We start from the raw sequence: 21,719 nt of genomic DNA, 5'->3' as shown, positions 1-21,719 counted from the left end.
ATATATTGAATATAAATTCTCATTCCTCTGGTTGTACAAGATGTGTAGTTACAACAGTCATGGAATCATAAATGCACATAGGGTAATAATGTCTGATTCACTCTACTATCCTTCCTACCCTTATAGAACTTCCCCTCCCTTCAGTCCCCTCTGTATAATCCAAGGTAACTCTATTCTTTTGTAGCACCCACCCACTTTATTGTGAATTATCATCTGTATATCAGAGAAAACATTTGGCCTTTGTTTTTTTGGGGGGATTGGCTTATTTCACTTAGCCAATTGAATCATTTACTGGCAGTTGAATCATTTACTGGCAGATGCCATAATTTCAATCTTCTTTATGGTTGAGTAATATTCCAATGTGTATGTATACCATTTTTTTTTGACCATTCATCTGCTGAAGAACATCTAGGTTGCTTCCATAGCTTAGCTACTGTGAATGGAGCTGCTCTGAATTTTGATGTAATGTGTCACTATAGCATACTGATTTTGAGACCTTCGGGTATATGCTGAGTTATGGGATAACTGAATCAAATGGTGATTCCATTCCAAGTTTTCTGAGGAATCTTTATACCACTATGCATAAAGAATCTCACCCATATTGTATGAGTGAAATTTTCTCCCCAAATACTTGCCAGCATTTATTGTTACTTGTATTCTTGTTAATTGCCATTGCAAATGAAGTAAGACGAGATCTCAGTGTAGTTTTAATTTGCATGTCTCTAACTACTAGAGATGTTTAATATTTTTTTATATATTTGCTGACCAATTGTATTTGTTCTTCTGTGAAGTGGCTGTTCAGTACCTTAGCCAGTTTATCTATTGGGTTATTGGGGGGAGGTGTTAAATTTCTGAGATATTTGTATATCCTGGAGATTAATGCAGATGACAATGATTTTCTCCTAATCTGTAGGCTCTCTCTTCATATTCTTGATTGTTTCCTTGCTGAGAAGAAGCTTTTTAGCTTGAATGTATCCAATTTGTGGTTTCTTGATTTTACTTCCTGCACTTTAGGAGTCTTATTAAGGAAGTCAGTTTCTAAGATGACATGGCAGAGATTTGGGCCTATTTTTACTTTTATTAGGCACAGGGTCTAAGGTCTCGAGCCTAAGTCCTTGATCCACTTTGAGTTTTGTGCAGGGTGAGATATTTGGGCTCCATTATATTTTACTACATATGAATTTCAAGTTTTCCCAGCACCATTTTGGAAGAGGCTATCTTTTCTCCAATGTATATTTTTGGCACTTTGTTTCTAGTATGAGATAACTGTATTTATGTGGTTTTGTCTCTCTGTCTTCACTCTGTATCACTGGTCTACTTGTCTGTTTTGGTGCTAACACTATTCTGCTCTTTGTAACTATAACTCTATAATATAATTTAATTTAAGGTCTGGTATTTTGATGGCTCCAGCTTTATTTTTATTGCTAAGGATTGCATTGGCTATTCTGTGTCTCTTATTTTTCCAAATGAATTTCATGACTGATTTTTCTATTTCAATAAAGAATGCCATTGGAATTTTAATGGCAATTGCATTAAATCTATATAGAGCAATTGAGAGTATGGCCATTTTGGCAATGTTAATTCTGCTATCCATGAACATGGGAGATCCTTCCATCTTCTAAAGTGTTCTTCAATTTCTTTCTATAATGTTCTGTAGTTTTCATTGTAGAGGTCTTTCATCTCTTTCATTATATTGATTCCCAAATATTTTAATTTTTTGAGGCCATTATGAATGGTGTAGTTTTCCTAATTTCTTTCAGTGGATTCACCACTGATGTATAGGAAAGCAATTGATTTTCATGGGTGTTAATTTTATATCCTTCTACTTTGCTGAATTCTAGAAGTTTTCTGGAGGAATTTTTTGGGCCTTCTAAATATGGATCATGTCATCAGCAAAAAGGGATAGTTTGAGTTCTTCCTTTTCTATTTGTAACCATTTAATTTCTTCTTAAATTGCTCTGGCTAGAATTTTAAGGACAATGTTGAATACAAGTGGTAAAAGAGGACATTGTCTTGTTCCAGTTCTTAGAGAAAATGCTTTCACTTTTTATCCATTTAGAATGATATTGGCCTTGGATCTAGCATATGTAGCTTTTACAATGTTGAGGTATGTTCCTACTATCCCTAGTTTTTTCTAGTGTTTTGGATATGAAGGTGTGCTGTATTTTGTTAAATGCTTTTTCTGCATCTGTTGAGATGATCATATAATTCTTCTCTTTAAGTCTATTGATGTGTTGAATTATATTTATTCATTTTTGTATGTTGAACAAAACTTACATCCCTGAAATGAACCCCACTTGATCATGGTGCACTATTTTTAATATTTTGGTATGATATTTTCCAGAATTTTAATGAGAACTTTTGTATCTGTGTTCATCAGGGGTATTAGTCTGAAGTTTTCTTTAGTTAATGTGTCTTTGTCTGATTTTGCTATTAGGGTGATAGTATCTTCATAGAATGAGTTTGGAAGTGTTCCCTTCATTTCCATTTCATGGAATAACTTGAGGACTATTGGTGTTTATTGTATTCTTGGCTGATATCCTTTTTCTTTCAAGGTCTTGTAGAACTTGGTTTAGAATACAACTGGTCTTGGGCTTTTCTTGATTAGTAGGCTTTTCATGGTGACTTCTATTTCAATTCTTGAAATTGATCTGTTTACATTTTGTATGTCCTCCTGATTCAGTTATTTGTCAGTGTCTTCAAGATTTTCTTTTCTTTTTTTTTTACTATAAATTTTCAAAATAGTTTCTGATTATCTGTATTTCAGTGATATATATTTTTTCATCACAAATTTTAATATTTTTGTTTTCTATTTGTCTTAGAGGCTAAAGGTTTTTTAATTTTGTTGATTTTTTTCAAAGAAATAACTTTTCATTTTGTCAATTTTTTTGAATTATTTCTTTTGTTTCGATTTTATTGATTTCACCTTTAATTTTAACTTTATCCTGTCTTCTACTGTATTTGATGTTGATTTGTTCTTCTTTCTCTAGGGCTTTGAGATGTAATGTTAGATTATTTATTTGTTGACTTTATATTCTTTTAGTGAATGAGCTCAAAACAATGAAATTTCCTCTTAATACTGCCTTCATAGTGTTCCAGAGTTTTTGATTTTGTGACACTATTTTCATTTCCCCTATGTATTTTTGTTTGTTTGTTTGTTTGTTTCATTCCTGTTTTTTCTTCTATCAATTGGTCATTCCTTAGTGTATTATTTACTCTCCTAGTGTTAGAGTAGCTTCTATTTTTTTTTTAAATTTTATCATTGATTTCTAATTTTATTCCATTTTGATTGCATAGAATGCAAGGCATTCTCTCTATTTTTTGTGTATTTTCTAAGAGGTGCTTTGTGGCATAAGATATGGTCTATTTTAGAGAAGGATTAATGTGCTGCTGGGAAAAAAGTGTCATAGATCATTGATAGATGAAATATTCCATATATGTCTCTAAACTATTGATTGTATTATTTACTTCTATATTTTTTTTAAATTTTTATTTTATTTTATTTTATTTTAATTTTTTATTGTTGGTTGTTCAAAACATTACATAGTTCTTGATATATCATATTTTACACTTTGATTCAAGTGGGTTATGAACTCCCATTTTTACCCCGTATACAGATTGCAGAATCATATCAGTTACACATCCATTGATTTACATGTTGCCATACTAGTGTCTGTTGTATTCTGCTGCCTTTCCTATCCTCTACTATTCTTTAGTTTTTGTTTGGAGGATCTATCTAGTGGTGATAGAGGTATGTTATACTCACCCAGTATTATTGTATTATATTCTATTTCTTTCTTGAAATTGAGAAGAATTTGTTTCATGTACATAGATGCTCCATTTTTTGAGGCATAAATATTTACAACTGCTATGTCCTGCATATGTATCATTCCCTTAAGCAGTATGAAATGTCCTTCTTTGTGCCTATGATTAGCTTTTGCTTAAAGTTCACTTTACCTGACATGAGGACAGAAATCCCTGCTTGTTTACATGATCCATGTGGGTGATATAGTTTTGCCCTTCTTTTTACTCTTAGTCTGTGAATGTGTTTGCCTGTGAGGTGAGCCCCTTGGAGAGGGCATATTGTTGGGTTGTGTTATTTTAATCCAACATGCCAGTATATGCCTTATAATTGATGAATTTTGCTAATTACATTCAAAGATATTATTGTGTTATGATTTGTATTCCCAGCAATTTTGTCTTATTTCTGGTTTTTAATTTGACTTAGATTATCCCCTTTCCTCCCTTTGCTGTTTTACAGTTTTATTTTTCATTTCTTCTTTGTAGAATATTTTTCTAAGAATGTTCTGCAACTTCCTAGTAGTGAATTATTTTAAATTTTGTTTATCAGGGAAAGTTTTGATTTCATCTTCAAATATAAAGCTTAATTTTGCTGGGTATTGTATTCTTGGCTGACATCCATTGTCTTTGAAGACTTCGTATGCATTATTCCAAGACCTCCTAGATTTGGGGGTCTGGGTTGAGAAATCAGCTGAGATGCAAGTTGGTTTCCTTCTAAATGTAATCTGACATTTGTTTCTTGCAGCCTTAGAAATTCTAATGTATGAAGATGTGAAATTGTTGTCAACATACCTTATATACAAACAGAGATATGATATCTTGTGGTATAAAGGTGTATTAAGAATTGTAATGCAAAAAAATCAATAAGTGAGCTCATATATAATGGCATAACTTGGTGTGAGCATACTTTATATGCAGAGTTATGAAAAATTGTGCTGTGAATGGATAATTATGAATGTAGTACATTCCACTATTGTCATGTATGAAATAGATAAATAGATAAATAAATAAATAAAAGAAATTCTATCCTTATTCTGTATATTTGGTATTTGAAAGAATGAAAGCAAGCACGAAAGAGCAACACAAATGAAAAATATATTTTATTTTTTCTGATCATTACCTGACTCATAAATTTGGAAGGCCTCTTGGGATCTGTCATAAGGTTACACTTGAATGTCATCTGGAGCTGAGATCACTTGAAGGCTTGACCATGCTGAAAATCAGGATAGTTCATTCACAGGGCTGGTAGCTTGACATTCAACTGAGGCTGTTGACAGAACCACCTACAAATGTTGTCTCCCACATGATAGTCTCTATGCAGTAGATATGCCATGAAGCAAACATCCTAAAGAGAAGGAGGCATGACTTCTAAGCTAGGTTTCTATGTTAAGCCATGTAGGCTTCACTACATTCTATTGCTTATAGACCACTCACCATGGTCAGCCCAGATTCAAGGGAAGGAACAATGGACTTCACAGGTCATTGGATAGAGCATCACAAATTTTCTGAACATTTTTAAAGCTATATGTGTACTGAATATCTGACTTTGTGTATTTTCTAAGTTGTACTTTTACCACTATCATAGTGGCCATAAATATCTAAAACTTTTAGATTACATAGGAATGTTAGGTTCTCTCACCATGTCTCTCAAGTCCCTGTTTATAGTTTCTATCCTTATATTTCTATGTTTTACTCTTAGTATTTTTCTATATTTTTTTTTTACTTTGCAATTCTATTCTGTGATAATCTTATCTTTTTGACTCATCTCTCAGTTCTTATTTTTAGCTCTTGACTTTTTAACTTTCAAATTTTACTATATTTTTGTGATTATTTCTCTGCCAAGATGCACATCATGCCATTTAATAGAGCATTTAATTATGATTATTTAAAGTACCTATAAGGAAACACCATTAGTAATTATGTAAAAATCTTTCCCATATTTTCTCATTTTTCTTCTTTGTTCTCTACTACACTCTATTTCATGAGGTATTTTGGATCAATATTGTTTTTCAGAAACTATACAAAACCTTCAGAAAGGATTTTAGTTTGCTTCTTCCATGTACTATATTTAAGGTAGATCATGTTATATAAAAACAAGTGAAGTTTTGAGAAACTGGGTTCCATCCCTGTGACAAAAGTCCTTTTTGTTCCACAAAATAAGATACAAATTTCCTGGTTGTTTAACATGATTTCTCCTCTTTAGTCCAAGCTAAATTATATTTCTGTATGGCCAAGGCAATCTGGCAAATATGCTGAGATTTTCAGTTTCACCTTCTAACTTGGAATGGGCAAGTGCCTCCAAGGAAAAATAGCTAATCCCACTTTTTACTTTTCTCTTCACTGTACTTCTAAAATCTAGCTGTCCTGGGAGCTGTGCAATGCTCTCAAGAAGAACTAATATATTCGACTTTTCTAAAGTCAATCTGAGTGCTTGACATAAAGCCCAAAAATGTCAGAGTCAGAAGCAGAAATCTCCATTAGGAGAACAGTTGTGAAGATAGGAAATTACTGATTTTGTCCTACAAAATTCAAATGCCATCACCAGATTATTATGTACCTTAATTTGGTTTCATTCTCTCTACTCCCTTCTGTAGATAACCAGACCCAGCTGTTGCCCCAGTGCAATGACTGCTGGTCTGACCCAGCAGGCTTGGCAGCCTCAGAGGGCCACACTACCAACTGCTCAGGTGAGCAAAGACTCCAGCAACAGAGCCTTCCCATTCCCTGAGCAAATGCCCACTGACATGACCCTGTCTCTCCTCAGACAGCAGACAGCTCCGCCTGATGGATGGGGACAGTCGCTGTGCAGGGAGAGTGGAGACCCTGCAGCAGGGCTCCTGGGCCTCCATCTGTGATGACAGCTGTTACCTGAGTGATGCCCACGTGGTGTGCAGACAGCTGGGCTGTGGAGTGGCCCTGGAGGCCACCATCTCTGCTCACTTTGGAGAGGGATCAGGGCCCATCTGGCTGAATGAGCTGAACTGCACAGGAGAGGAGGCCCATGTGTGGCAGTGCCCTTCCCAGGGCTGGGGACAACACAACTGCAGACCCAAGGAAGATGCTGGGGTTATCTTCTCAGGTTTGTGGGGCACACTGGGTACAGGTAGAAGAAATGAGGGGCATATAAAGGATGGTATCTGAGCCTTAGGGCAGAGGAGGGAAAATTGGTGGCAGGGTGGAAGGGGAGAAGGCTCATCCCACAGTGCCTGTCCCTCTAGCAGAAACGAGAAGATGCTTCCATTTCTTCTGCAACAGCTGAGTTTCTGCTCCTTTCTTCTTATCCCTGATTCCTAACATTCATTCTCTTCAGTGTCCATTTGACTGCAGACCTCATGCTTCAGTTACTGTGTGTGCAACATCCTGAGACCCATTGTAAGAGTTTCCTATTGCTGCTATAATAAATTACCACAGAGTTAGTGTCCTAGAACAAAATGAGTTCAGGTCTGACCCCAGTTCACCTGAGCTATAAACAATGTGTCAGTGGGCTACCTTAAGCCAAGGCTCTGGGAAGAGTCATTTCCTTTCCTTTTCCAGCATTAAAGGTATTTTCCTTCCTTATTGAACTCAACCACCTTGCATACTTCTGGCCATTTTTTCATCTTCACATCTCTCTTTGATCAGGGTCAGAAACCATTGTCTGCTTGAAAGAATACAGATCAAAGGATGTAGTTAGAATGAGCTGACATGGTTAATCCCAAATAATCTAAAAAAATTGCACCATTATAAAATCCTCATCCTGATCATGTTTGCAAATCCCCTTTGCCTCAAAAAGTAACCTATTCGCAAGCTCCAGCATCAGGAAGTGACATATCTGGGACTTCACTGTTATGCCACATCATTTTCTATCCCCCTTTCCCAGGGTCCGTCAGATATTTAGTCAGGTAGCTTTTACTCCCTCCCTTCAAGAGTCCCACTTCAGTGTTCCTGCCTGTTCATTTTCCATTATACCATTGTCATAGAACTACAAAGATACATACAAGTTATGAAAACAGGTAAATGGATAAAAGTGTTGTTTCTCCTGGTGGGCATTTCATCAGCAAAGTTAGCGATGAGCACTCACTACATAGGGGTAAAGAAAAGCAGCACTAAGTGTTAAATACTCACTCTGTCCTATTTTCCTCCTCTTGGTTTCAGAGTTCCTGGCCCTCAGGTTGGGGAGCGAGGACCAGGAGAGTGCTGGGTGGCTGGAGGTTTTCTACAACAACACCTGGGGCAGTGTCTGCCACAGCCCCGTGGAACCTGTGACCTTGTCCATTATCTGCAGACAGCTTGGCTGTGGGGACACTGGGACTCTCAACTCTTCTGTTCCTCTAAGAGAAGGTTCTAGACCCCGTTGGGTGGATGCAATCCAGTGTAGGAAAACAGACACCTCTCTCTGGCAGTGTCCTTCTGACCCCTGGAAACAGAGATCTTGCTCTGCAAAGGAGGAAGCTTATATCATGTGTTCAGGTGACTTACTCCCTATTCCTGTGTCCTCACTCTGTAAATTTTTAAATAAATATCATATTTTCAAGCCAAGGGAATAAGTTCAAATAAGTCTATGATGTACAAATTTGAATAGAGATTATTTTAGCTACAATTTACAATCTCCTTTCAATAACAGAATTAAGTAAATCTGTTCTGACAGCCATTTATGTGGAAAATGCCATAAATATTAAATTGAGCATGAACTTACTCTCTAAAAAACTATGTCAGCAAATGGGTAGTTCAGTCTTATGCTATAATAATTACTCTCTATTTCCTTAGTAGAGTGAGGAATTTGACGTCAAATATATAAATCACTTGCTAGGCCCTGTCATAGTGTTAGGTTTTTTTTAAAATTTTTTCACAGGTAATGAAGGTTAAACCACTAAGCAAACTGTTTATAGGTACCATGGTGATCATTTAATCCAGATGTGCAAATTAATGTTAGGAGTAAGCACTTCATCCACCCCATACAGTCTAGAGAGTGAGGGACAACTTGGGGTATCCAATACTAGTGGATTATCTTTGAGCTCATGGTCTTTTACTCTGAAATCCATCTACATCAGTAGGAAAAACTCTCAGTTCAGATTCTTGATTATAAGTAATTGAGTGAATTGCATCTAGCAATTTAATTTGAGTCATAAGGAGGAGAGACAAGAAGAAAATACTCTCCGTGTCCTCATGAAGTTTACCCTCCAGCTTGATGAAACACACCAACCATAAATGTGTCATAAAGAAGTGGAAGGTCCTGTGTAAATGGGTAATTTGAGGAAAAGAGAAATAACATTTAGGTTGAGACCACTGAAGGAAGTAGATGTCAAATGATGAAAGTAATAAGAACATTTGGTCAATATAAATACTGAGGTGTGAGAAGTCTGGTGACCTTGAGGTACTGATAAAATCTCATCATGAGCAGAGTAGGAAGAAGCTGGGGAGAGTGATGCCTGATTATCTGAATGGATAACAAGAATTCAACTCCTATCCATAGTCCCAATACCAATTCTGTTGAAAAGCTGTCTGTTAATCTTCTTGTCTGCCACATTATGGGGAATTGCAGTGAAATGAGGGGTCTGTCCCCCCTTTTTTTCTTATTGAGTTCATCTCCTCACAGTCCCAGAGGTTGATATGCCTCCTCTGAGCCTTCATCCATATGCTACTGCAAACGAACCACTTCATCCCTCTCCCAGAAAACATTCTATGGGACCTGTTGGAAATTGGAGGCTATTGTCTTCCAATTTCTTAAGATCTACAAGATGTGCTTCAGTTTCATGTTGTGATAAAAAAACTGGCTGTCCTCTGAAAACAATGATATCTTTATCATCTGGAGGCTCTGTGCTTCCCTTTCAAAAAATATTTCTGGGTCGAATCTTAGAATAAAAATATTCCTGCTTTCCATTGTCATTTTCAACAATTTATATTATTTTTTCTCCATGTCCACGTGCTTAAAATTTGTTCCATGAAGTAGTACCAACTACCACTTCAACTGGTATCATTCTTCAGCCTGGTTGCTCCCCCTCATCCAGGAATACTGCAATTCCAGGCTCACTAGGCTCCTCTGTCTCCTGTTTCTGGTGCTGCCAGGAAACTTGCACACAACTGAGATAACATACTGGCCTCCATTCCTGACTTTCTCCCTTGGAAGCACTACACTTACATCCCATATCCCTGGATGGCCACACTATTGACCATCACTAACTGTCCAGCTTGAGATCTTGTTTTCATTATTCCTTCTCTGACTGTTGCCTCTTCTTCGTGTAGCACATATTCATTATGCTTCTTTTCCAGATATTTCATCCTCATGCAGATTCCAAATGTTTTCCCTTATCAGTTTTTCATTCTTCCACTCTTCTCAGTATAGCACATGTTCTTCTTACCCTGATTAGACAACATGATGCCGTATTAATATCCTGCCCCTTCAAATACACTCAATTCCCTGGTTTCTTCTTTATCTGTCAATGAGAAGAATAGTTGAGTCAACTACCTAACACTTCGCTGCCTGCACTGGACTAGGCAAGGACTGTTGTATCATGGAAAAGTACTGTATCTTGTTATAAAGTGAAATTATCCTGCTAGTCTCTTTGAATTTGTGATCCAATCTCTGATGGATCCTCCACACTGGCCCCATATTGTAGTGTGCTTCTCTCACATGGGCTCTTGCCCTCTCTCTAACATAATATTTTACAAATTTCCTGAACTCCCACTCATTGCTATTTAAACCCATGATACATACAAATGATAATCTTCACACAAACTTCACTGGAAAAAGAGAAACTTTCAGCTGTCTATCTTCTTTTTTTGTTTTATCCTCATGGTCACTCTAATTTACTGATTATTATTCTTGCAACTTCTTCATTCAATATCTAAATTTTAGACTCTCTATTCTTCCTTAGCTCTTTCCTTCACTAATCTCATTGGGGTCCAGGCCTTAGATGATACTATTTCACTGACATCTCCCAATATAAACTCCATATCTTATCTCTGACGTTAAATCCATTCTCATGTATTTCATTTCTACTGGACCCTCACTTGAATGTATAATGGACAACTCAAATTTGTTTTCAAAGTAGAGCATTTTATTTCACCCCTTTAATCTGCCTCTACCCTTTTTTTCCCTTTTCTATTCCCCATCACAGTTAATGACACTGTTGTTGCTCAGTTACTTATTCTCAGTCTACATTCACATCTCCATTTCACTCTCCCTCCAGTTCCAATGTAGTAGCAAGTTCTATGTCTGTACCAGAAACCATGGAATTAGTTCCTTCTACTCTTTCCTTTCCACCCTCATCTTGGTTCAGGAAAGATCACTTGTTGCTTGGACTCTTCCAACAATCTTCAGTGGTCGTTATCTTCTATAACATATTGTCTGTTTAATGCTGGAAATATGCTCATTTGATTACCAAGTTGATTAATATGTTGCTGTGTCACAGGTGAGCTGCCTTTAGAAGTGACACTGGCAAATTTCTCTGTGGCTACCAAATGCAGAAACAACTGGAAACCATGGCACAGCAGTTTGTAATTACCATAATTTGCAGAAATGCCAGGAAGAGTGAACACATTGTTTTTCTCAGACTTTGAAGGACTTCCTCATGAAAAAGGGAGGAGACTGTGAGCCACTTCAGGGTTCAAGGATGTGACTCATGGGTGCAGATTACTACTGGTTGGGTTTGGTTCACTCTAAGTTTAAGTAACTCTAAAGAACCTCACCATGCAAGGAACCCAAGGGAATGAGTAATGTTGTCTCTCTGGGCAAAGAGCACTGGAGACATAAAGGGATGTCCACCCCACCTTCTCTTATGCTGTGCTATATTTTTTGCTCTCTTCACAGGATGGCAAATGTTTGACACTAGGGGATTGACATTCTTCCCTCTAGTTTATTTCTGGTGTAGAATTAAATAATGTTTTCAGTTACACTGATTACCAAAACTCTAATTACTCGTTGAAATCAAGGAAAACATTAAAATATAAAGATACATTAGTGACATTGCAAAACCACTTGTCTATTCATATTCCTCTGATGTAAATAGAATTAATGGACTGATAGTTTCTCTTTTCCCAATTCTTCATTTTCATGGCATTTTATCTAAACTAATAACAGTGATAATAGCATTTATCTTATGGTATCTTTTTATTTGGTTTTACAATGTTGGGCTTGTATCATATTTACTATTGTTACATTGGCTTTCTTAACAATATATTGTGGATGTTCCACAAGTAGTGCTCACTCTTCTGTAAAACAACTCCATAATGTTACATTCTTAATAGATAAGTATTGGAGCTTGCATAATCATTTTTTGCTATTTATTTATAATTGTTTTTTTTTACATTTCCCTTCTAAAAACAATATTGTAAAAAATATCCTTGCACATGTAACACAACATACTAGTAGGTTATTACTACAAAATGACTGCCCATGGTTGAAAGATCACAGGATATCTATTTTTTGAACAGATACTGTCATATTACCTTGTAGGAGCAATTGTTTTCAAACAGTATTTCACATCTTCATAGAAAACCCTGGGATTTTTTTATAACTTGACCATTAAAATAAGTCAAAGAACATACAGAAGCTCAAAAATCAAAAAAGGAACAAAGCCCATAAACCTATGCTAGGAACTGCCTAAAATCCAGGAAGGATGAGATAATAAATAGTGGTAAACATTTCAAAAGCAATTGCTTACACTTTTCATTTTTCTCCCTTTCTTCACCTTATTTTTTTTTTTTATTTTCCCTGTAGAGTCTGAAGTGATAATAAATAATAAGATTAGGTACCAATGATGTTCTTCACCTTATTTTTTAAATTTTTCCTGTAGAGTCTGAAGTGATAATAAATAATAAGTTTAGGTACCAATGATGTTTTTTTATTACAATAGACTCCACATTTTGAGAAATAGACACCCAATCCTGAAGTGAGCAACCACCCAAGACAGGTCCTGCCATCATCTAGAGATGTTCTCAGTATAGTGTAGGAGGTTGACAGAATAATGGGGATAATGTATATCCACGAAGCTGTTTTAGGACAAGTGGCATGTGTGTTTTGTCCATGTTAATTTGTATTTATATGTATTCTTTTGTTTTGTTTTGCTTGATTCTGTGTTACCTCTAATTTTCCTGAGTGTATTATCTTTCCATGAAAATGTTTCTATCTTTCCAGCTAACTATTGTTCACTTATTAACTTATCTGATATCTGCTTGCATAATTTATGTAAAATATTTTAATTTATTGAAAATAATAGTTTCAATTAATTTAAATGAATACTTTCAATGTTTGTAATTTTTCATTAACAATATGAGATATATTGAGTACAACTTATTTGGGGGATTACTCAGTACTTATGTTTTAAATGCCTAATATTTATTACCCAAAACCATTGACATTAGTTTACATTTCTTTTATTGCCTTTGGGATTTGAAAGAGTTCAAAAACTATTTTTCTGCACATCTTACTCATCTATTTATTTAATAATTAAATATTTATCAAGCCAATGTTCATAGCGTTCGTTGAAACTCACCCATATATATTTCTAAGGAATGCACTCAACATGCCAGGCATTGTCCTATTAGCAGGAACAGAGGGAATGAAGCAAGGGCCCTTTCTAGAGGAGTTTTCTTTCTGGGTAACATGTCTATGAGTGTGTTTTCATATACATACATGAGAATGTGCATTATCGTGTTTGTATTTTTTTCACATAGTAGGCATTTAAAACAGGTAAATTGATAAAAGTAATTTCAACTGCTGATAGGAATATGCTATAGAGAATGAATGTCTCAGTAACCCAGTCTAATAGACTACTTCTGAAGCACCTTATCTCCACCTGTTACCTGAACTGAGCCTAGGACCTTAGAGAGATTTGTCTGGGGGTAGGATCTACCCAGCTGTCACTTACTAGTGCTTCTCCCACTGTCTGCTCCTACAGGAAACAGACCCAAGAGATGTCCAGCCACTGCACCCTGCATAGGTACCTCATCCTCTCCCACATTCCTCATGGCTTCCAAGGGCTCCTTTCCTCCCACCAAGGAGTAAAAAGAGGTGCTACTGCCTTTTCAGACAAAGAGAAGCTCCGACTCAGGGGAGGAGACAGTGAGTGCTCAGGGCGAGTGGAGGTTTGGCATGAAGGCACCTAGGGCACTCTGTGTGATGACTCCTGGAGCCTGGCAGAGGCTGAGGTGGTGTGTCAGCAGCTGGGCTGTGGCTCTGCCCTGGAAGCCCCAGGAGAAGCTGATTTTGGCCCTGGAAATGGAAGCATCTGGCTGGACGAAGTGCAGTGCAGGGGCAGGGAGCCCTCCCTGTGGGCCTGTGCTGCAGCACCCTGGGGACAGAGTGACTGCAAGCATGAGGAGGACGCTAGTGTGAGGTGCTCCAGTGAGTAGCAGGACCAGGTGGGGGGCCTAGGGTTAAAGGAGTGTGTTTGCATCCAAAGGGCTTCCCAGGCTGTCCTGCTGCCCTGAGCACTGGCTATGGAAGGCTGTGCCCAATCTTCTGGCATCTGGGACAGAACTATGTGCCAATGGTTGGGGGTGGTACCCAGAGACATTCCCAGACCAAAACAGCGTAGTGATTTTTCCTTCTCTTCTCCCCAGGTGAAAGGACAACAACTCGACCCACCCAGAGAAGTAAGTGTTTTTTTGTTTGTTTGCTTTTTTTTTTTTTTTGCTCTGATAAAAAAAAAAATATTTTAATTTATTAAAATAAATTTATTTTATTTTATTTTGGAGGAGATAAGCAGATTTTCAGAGTTCTGCACTATGGAGTCTACACAGCTCTGGTCATATTATAGTAGGCCTGATGATCAGGTCTACTATAATCAGGTCTTCTTAGAAGAAGCCATCATTTGTGTTAAATTGTAGCAGTCAGGGAGCTCCACTGCCTCACCTGCATTAAATTTAAAGAAATCCCTTAAAGCCAGACTCAGAAGATAGTTGACACAGCCCAGAGCAGGATCTAGGGTGGTAATATCCTGAGATTCATGATATATGATGTATGAACTAGGGACTTCATGGTCCTGAGGACTCAAGTGAAGACCAGGTAATTGTTTTTTTTTTTGTTTTTTGTTTTTTTTTCCTGAGCTTATGGTCCTAAAGACTCATGGCTCTTTTTCTTCTTCAGGCTCCAGTTCGGCCTCAGCTCCTGTCCCTGGAATCTTCTCCTTACCTGGGATCCTCTGCATGATCCTGGGAGCCCTTCTCTTTCTTGTTCTCATCATCCTGGGAACTCAGCTGCTTAGATGGACAGCACAGCGCCAAGGTGGGACTTGGGAATTCTGTGACCTGAAAGTATGCACGATAATATTGGGACAATTTTTTTAAGTACACATTTTAGTCTTGTTCTCATTTTATGAAAAACTACCTTCTCTACCATGGACTTGGAAACTTAAAAGACATGAATTCGTCCTGGGTTAAAAAATGGAGCCCTCAAAGAGGATGATTCCCATGTGGGCAGTGCTAGTGGAGACTGGGTTTAAGATCCATGTGTGGACAGAAATCTAGTTCTATCCCATGGTCTGTTGGTAATGGAAAGACTTCCAGGAGAAATGTCTGAACTCATTTTGCTTTCCATAGCCTTATCCAGTTTTGAACATGCTGTTGATGAGGTCCTATACCAGGAGATAGATTACCCCATAAATCCAGAGAAGGAGAGCCTGCTGAACAGCCCAGGTGTGTTCTACCTCCTTTGTTTGCATGAGTTTGCTCAGTGTGGAAACCTTCAATAAGCAAAGATCACCAACCTCATATGGCATATTTGGTAGCTTTCTATTACTGAAATAAAATGCCTGAGATAATCAAATTATAAAGAAGAAAGTTTGATTTGCCTTCCATTTTCAGATATTTTACTGCTTTTGGCCTGTGTAAGGCAGCCTATCATGCTGGGAGCATGTGGTGGAGCAAAGATGCTCACCTCACAGTGACCAGAATATTAAGAGAAATAAGAAGAGATTAGCATCCTACAATCCTTTTCAAGAGGATGCACCCAACAACTTCATTCCTCCCACTAGTTCTCACACCTTAAAGTTTGTACCTTTTCAAATACCACCAACCTGAGGACTAACAATTTAGAACAAGAACTTTTAGGAATATTCCTGGACCACTATAACAATTATCAGCATCCTTCTAAGGCAGGAGCTCTAAGTCCTCTCTCTACAAGGATGAAGCTTCAAAATTTTTTCTGAAACTTGACATTGGACCTCCCACTGTGGTTGTCTATGATGTTTTCTCCCTACTAGGAAACATATCTGATGATGGCTCAGCAACTAAGCTACCCTATTACACAGGGGACAATGAGGAGAATGGAGACCCTGAACCTGCCCCAGGTAGTAGAGACAAGTCTTCCCCTGGATTGTGGGGTTGAGGGGAGATTATCATCTAAGAAGTACTTTCTATGATTAGGATGGGAAGGATCTCTTCCTTAAGGTTCACAACTACTTTTTCTCTCCACCCACTCTGTCATACAGAAAGGGAAAGATGAGATTCTAATCTGTTGGTTTCCATAGATACTTCTATATGGTCACAGACACACCTCAAATATATCATTATAAAATCCAAGGCCATAACTTTAAAAAGAACATTTGAACTTGATCATCTCACAAATTCTATGGTGAAAGAGAACATATGGATTTCACCTGAAATACAGGGATGTATGGACTATTTTGTGGTTTATGGTATATGAAGACAAAAAAAAAGGCCTACATAATCACTATAACACAAGGAATGTGTGTGATGCCTGTACTTATCAATCATTGGAAGAGCTTCTCTAAAAATGACCTGAGAAAGGAGGACATCATGGACCTTCCCCAAGTGGTAAAAATGGAGAGTTCCTAGGGTGGGTCATGTCCAGGAGTGCTCTTTAAAATTAAATCTTAAGGACAGCAAAGCACTAGAGGAGGTTGAAACCCATGCCTCCTGGGATTCAAATTGGTAGAATAGCCTATCTGTGGGAGAGAGAAAGACAGGCTTCTCTTCTGTGTTTCTATTTCCTTACAGGCCATATGAACAGCCTGGGTTATCCTTACTCCTAATGAAATCACCCTCAATCTCTGATATGTACGCATTTTCCAACCCATTATCATATGCCTGAAAAGAGTGCATCAAACTTACAGCATAAGTTTTATTAATGTTTTTCGGCATAACATGTTAGTAAAATATTATTGAATTTCATACACTGAAATATTTAGATGATTTACATGATGTAAGAATATGGACATCAAATGTATGCCTTTGGGACAGCCTTGGAATATGGTGCCTATATTTCTCAGCTTTGAGAATCTCATAGAATCTCTTCATTATTACAGACTGAAGACATCACCAAGACTAAGAAATATCTTTCTCTTCCTCCTTATTCCCTGTTTTCAGAACCTGGAGGACAGCATGCAGTTGCCACAAGCAGTGGTTATGATGATGTTGAAGAGTTACCTGTTCCTGAAATTCCTTCTTTCTTTGGAATGAAGGAGAAGATTTTTTCCCAGAAGAGGGAGGTGGTGCCAGGTCTTCTCATACATGTAAGTGGATAACTATGTCTCCAGTGGTCTTGCATTATTATCATGGTAAAGATGGATTTGGACATATCAATGATCAGTTTTCCTTTACTACAAGATTCTCAGTAGCCTTGTAAACCAAGATGATGTCATCTATTGCCTTTTTCTGTTTATTTAAAAAGGAGGTAAATACTATGTTCTGAAAGGAGGTAAATATTATGTCCTCTGTCTACACCCTGCTCTTGGGATTGAGACATGTCTGTATGAGCTGCAGAGACTTTGTGGCTTTGTTACAATTTTCACACAGCAAACCAAGACCTCTGTTTGAACATCAAGTATGGTTGTCTTTAAACATGTGAGAAGTAATTTGGAGAGCATTTTAGTGTTTTTATTAGTGCATTATAATAATTCATAATAGTGGCACTACTTTTGATATATTCAAAAATACATACAACATAATTTGCTCCATTTAAATATCCAGTGCTTCCCTTTTCCCTCCTCCTTCCCCCTGATTACCTTCTCTTAATCAACAGGTCTGTCTTCTATGTATTTATTGTTTTTGTAGTGAGAACATTACATTCATACATAAAAGTAAAATTCATTGTGATATATTCAAGCAGAGGAGAGCATAATATGGAGACTTTCATTTCAGAGATCCTCTCCATTTCTTCCCATCATGCCTCCCCTCAACCCCTTTCTAATACACTGTTATTGCTTCTATTTTCATAATATCTCTCTTTTTATTTCTTACTTCTATGTAGCTTCTGCATATGAGAGAAAAGTTTCAACTCTTATCATCCTGAGTCTGGATTATTTCACTTAGCATGATTTTCTCCAGTTCCACCCATTTACTAGCAAATGATATAATTTAATTTTTCTTTATGACTGAATAGAAGTCTATTAGGTGTGTTTATGGGTATTGTGTGTGTGTGTGTGTGTGTGTAATTTTTTATTCATTCATTCATTAAGAGACACCTAGGCTGGTTCCATAACTAGGTCACTGTAAACTCAGCTATTATAAACACTGATATACCTGTATCACAGTCTTATGCTGATTTCAGCTCTTTTGATACATATCAACAAGTAGAATAGCAGGGCCAAATGGTAGCTGCATTCCTACTCTTTTAAACAATCTTCATACTGCTTTCCAAAGTTGTCATACTATTTTGCCATCTTACCACAAATGTGTGTGTATTTCTATATTCCCACATCCTCACCAATATTTATTTATTGAATTCTTAAATTTTTTCAGTGCATTATATTTCTCCATAATAGTATTGTTCATTTTGAACTATTTATATACCCACAAAATAAAGTTTTCTCCATTTTAATTCCCTGTATTCCACTTTTCTCCTCTCCATTCTTCTGCTCCTCTTCCTCTACTTATCTCCTTTCTGTTAATTTATAGTTTTTTAAATAAATTAGTAATATATATCTACAATTATATATACATTAACATGGTATACTTATGTTTAACGTTATTTTGTTGATTTCATTCCACAGTTCCTCCTTTTTCTCATCCTTTCTCCCTTCGCATCAACTCCCTTACTCTCTTCCACTGATCTCTTTTTCTTTCATGAGTCATTTTTAATTCAGAATTATACCACTTTTTTCCCTTCATGCTTTATTTTGCTCCAACTTCTTCATATAAGAGAGGAAATTCAATTTTTGACTTTCTGAGTTTGGTATATTTCCCTTAGTATGATGTTCTCCAGTTCTGGCCATTTATATGCAAATACCATAATTTAATTCTCCTTTATGGCTGAGTAAAATTTTGCCACATTCTCTATATCCATTCATCAGCTGACAGACACCCAGGCTGTTTTCATAACTTGGCTAGACAGAGGGAGCTCCTTTCATTCATCTACATATGGATATTTGTTTTCCCATTTGTTAAAAAGTCTATTTAGTCAGCTTTTTCACTTCTTTGACTAAAAGACCCAACCAGCACAATTGTAGAGGAGAAAAGATTTATGCAGGGGCTCAAGGTCTCAAAGGTATCTATTTATAAACAGCAGGCTCCATTCATTGAAGCTCAAAGTGTGGCTGAACATCATGGTGGAAGAATGTGACAGAAGGAAGCACCTTGCATGGTGATTAGGAAAAAGAGATAGACTCCACTCTCCAGAACACAATGCCTTCAGGGTCCCATCCCCTCAACCCACAACTCACCAGCCTTCAGTTACCAGGCAGTTAATTCCCACCATGGGAATAATGCAATGACTGATTAAGGCTCTTATAATCCAGTTGTTTCTCCTCTACCATTTTCTCACACATGAACTTTTGGAAGACACATCACATCCAAACCATAACATCCATTTTTTTCTCCAATGTGTGTTTTTACTGATTTTGTCAAGCATCAGATGACTATATCTGTGTGGGTTTATCTCTGTGATTTTTAGTCCATTGACTTTCATGTTGGTTTTTATAAAAATGCCATTTTATTTTTGTTAGAAGAGCTCTGCAGCACAATTTGAGCATGGGAATTGTGATGCTTCATCCTTGTTCTTCTTGCTCAGTAGTCTTTTGGCTACTCTGGATCTTTTATTCTTCCATATGAATTTTAGGACTGATTTTTCCAGTTCTGTGAAGAAAGACATTGATATTTTGATTGGGACTGATTGAATCTATAGATTGCTTTTGGTTGTATAATCATTTTATCAATATTAAATCTGCTTATTGAAGAACAACAGATGCCTTTCCATCTTCTATAGTCTTCTTTAAATTCTTTCTTCAGTGTTCTATAGTTTTATTTTAGAGGTCTTTCAACTTCTTAGGTAGGTTTATTTTCATGATTTTGTTTTGTATCAGGTTATTTTGAATGGGATACTGTCCTTCATTTTTTTTTTGGTTGGTTTTACTATTGGCATATAGAAAAACTTTTAATTTTTGTATGTTGATCCTGTATCCTGCTACTTTGCTGTATTTATTAATCCACTATAAAAATCTTCTGAGATTCTATGTATAGAATCATATCATCTGCAAATGGAGATAATTTGAATTTTTTTTTCTCATTGTATCCCTTAAATTTCCTCCTCCTGTCTAATTGATATAGCTAATATTACAAGAATTAAATTGAATAGGAATGGTGAGGGTATGAATCCATGTCCCATTCTAGATTTTAGAGGAAATGCTTTTATTTTCTCACCATTCATTTTGATGTGATGTTGGGTTTGTCATGTATAGCCTTTATAAGAGTGAGATAATTTTCTTCAATCCCTGGTGTCTTCGAGATTTTTAACATGAATGGATGCTAAATTTTGTTGATGAATTGTTTTCTGCATCTATTGAGTTGATTATATAAATTATGTTCTGAATTCGATTTATGTGATGGATTGCATTTATTGATTCACATGTGCTGAACCAACATTGCTTTGCTAAAAATTATTTTTAATGAAGCATGTAACCACTTATTTTCATTAACATTTCCCACTTTAATCCATAACATACAATAGCCTTAAATAGAGATATTGAGATTTCACATGTTAGAAGGAATAATTCTCTTATTTGAAATAACATATAGTGTTATATTTTAGAAGTGGGCTTTCCACATGTGCATGGTCATGTGGTCCATGGGAAAAAGAAATTATTGAGTTTAGTTAAGCTTTCCTTCTTTAGCATCTGGACCCAACTTGTTGTCATGAATACTATGAAAGAAATGTGGTATATTATTGAGGTATGGAGGAATTGTGAGAGGTCATCTTCTGCCTGGAGTGCTTAAGGAATCAGACCAGCCTGGTGTGGAAGAGAGCACTTGCATCTCATTACCACTCCTCATCATTTTTAACTCATTCTCCTTCTCATTGTTCAAATCAAGACATTTGAACAGGACATAGTCAATGTGATATAGCTCTATTAACCCTTCCACAAAAGTCCTAGTTCCCCATAGATATTTTCTAGCCACTCTACTAGTCTTTTTACTTTGCAAGAGGTCTCTGGACTGTCATTCTTGTCACTACTAAAACCAGGATTCTCTTACTGTTCCAGGCATCTCTCCTCAGTCTCTCAAAGAAGCTGACAATTCTAACGTGGAAGAGACAACATCCTTATTGGTCCTGAGAAAAGAAGACCCTGGATATGATGATGTTGAGCCTAACACCTTAGAGTGTTTTTTTGTTTTGTTTGGTATTTTGTGTAACTCCTTATGATATTGTTTTCTGATAAAGGAGAGTTCTGTCTTCTTCATTACTTTAAAGTTTTTACATGTTTCTCTCATTTACAATAAATACTCTGAACCTCAAATACCAGTGTCATTCTCTTAATTTGAATGCATTGACCACCAACAACCTCTGAAAATTCAGTGTTCAAACTGAATGGATCCCACATAGGATTCTCCCCACACTACACACTTGATCTTTTAGATGAACAGATGTTTATTCTTCTCTTGAACAGTATAAAACTGGTATGCAGTCCTGAACTAAGAACTCGGTTGTACAAAAATTAACTTAGAAACAACTATCTTAATATTCAAAAACATCCCATTCATGC

General features: G+C 36.7%; 1 protein-coding gene across 1 annotated transcript in view; it reads left to right on the top strand.

The window, feature by feature from the left end:
* LOC114104827 (antigen WC1.1-like) overlaps positions 1–21,473 on the top strand; it is a 185,280-nt gene extending 163,807 nt beyond the window's left edge. Inside the window, 11 exon segments of the mRNA XM_071609306.1 lie at positions 6,396–6,488; positions 6,566–6,880; positions 7,936–8,250; positions 13,680–13,721; positions 13,811–14,125; positions 14,344–14,376; positions 14,870–15,007; positions 15,322–15,417; positions 17,110–17,217; positions 17,220–17,255; positions 21,219–21,473. Coding sequence (XP_071465407.1) covers positions 6,396–6,488; positions 6,566–6,880; positions 7,936–8,250; positions 13,680–13,721; positions 13,811–14,125; positions 14,344–14,376; positions 14,870–15,007; positions 15,322–15,417; positions 17,110–17,217; positions 17,220–17,255; positions 21,219–21,379 — 1,652 coding nt within the window. The 3' untranslated portion in view covers positions 21,380–21,473.
* Positions 21,474–21,719: the final 246 nt, after the last annotated feature.

The sequence above is a fragment of the Marmota flaviventris genome, chromosome 3 (genome assembly GCF_047511675.1).
Source record: "Marmota flaviventris isolate mMarFla1 chromosome 3, mMarFla1.hap1, whole genome shotgun sequence".
In the NCBI taxonomy this organism is placed as follows: Eukaryota; Metazoa; Chordata; class Mammalia; order Rodentia; family Sciuridae; genus Marmota; species Marmota flaviventris.
This window is presented reverse-complemented; position numbering and strand designations above follow the sequence as displayed.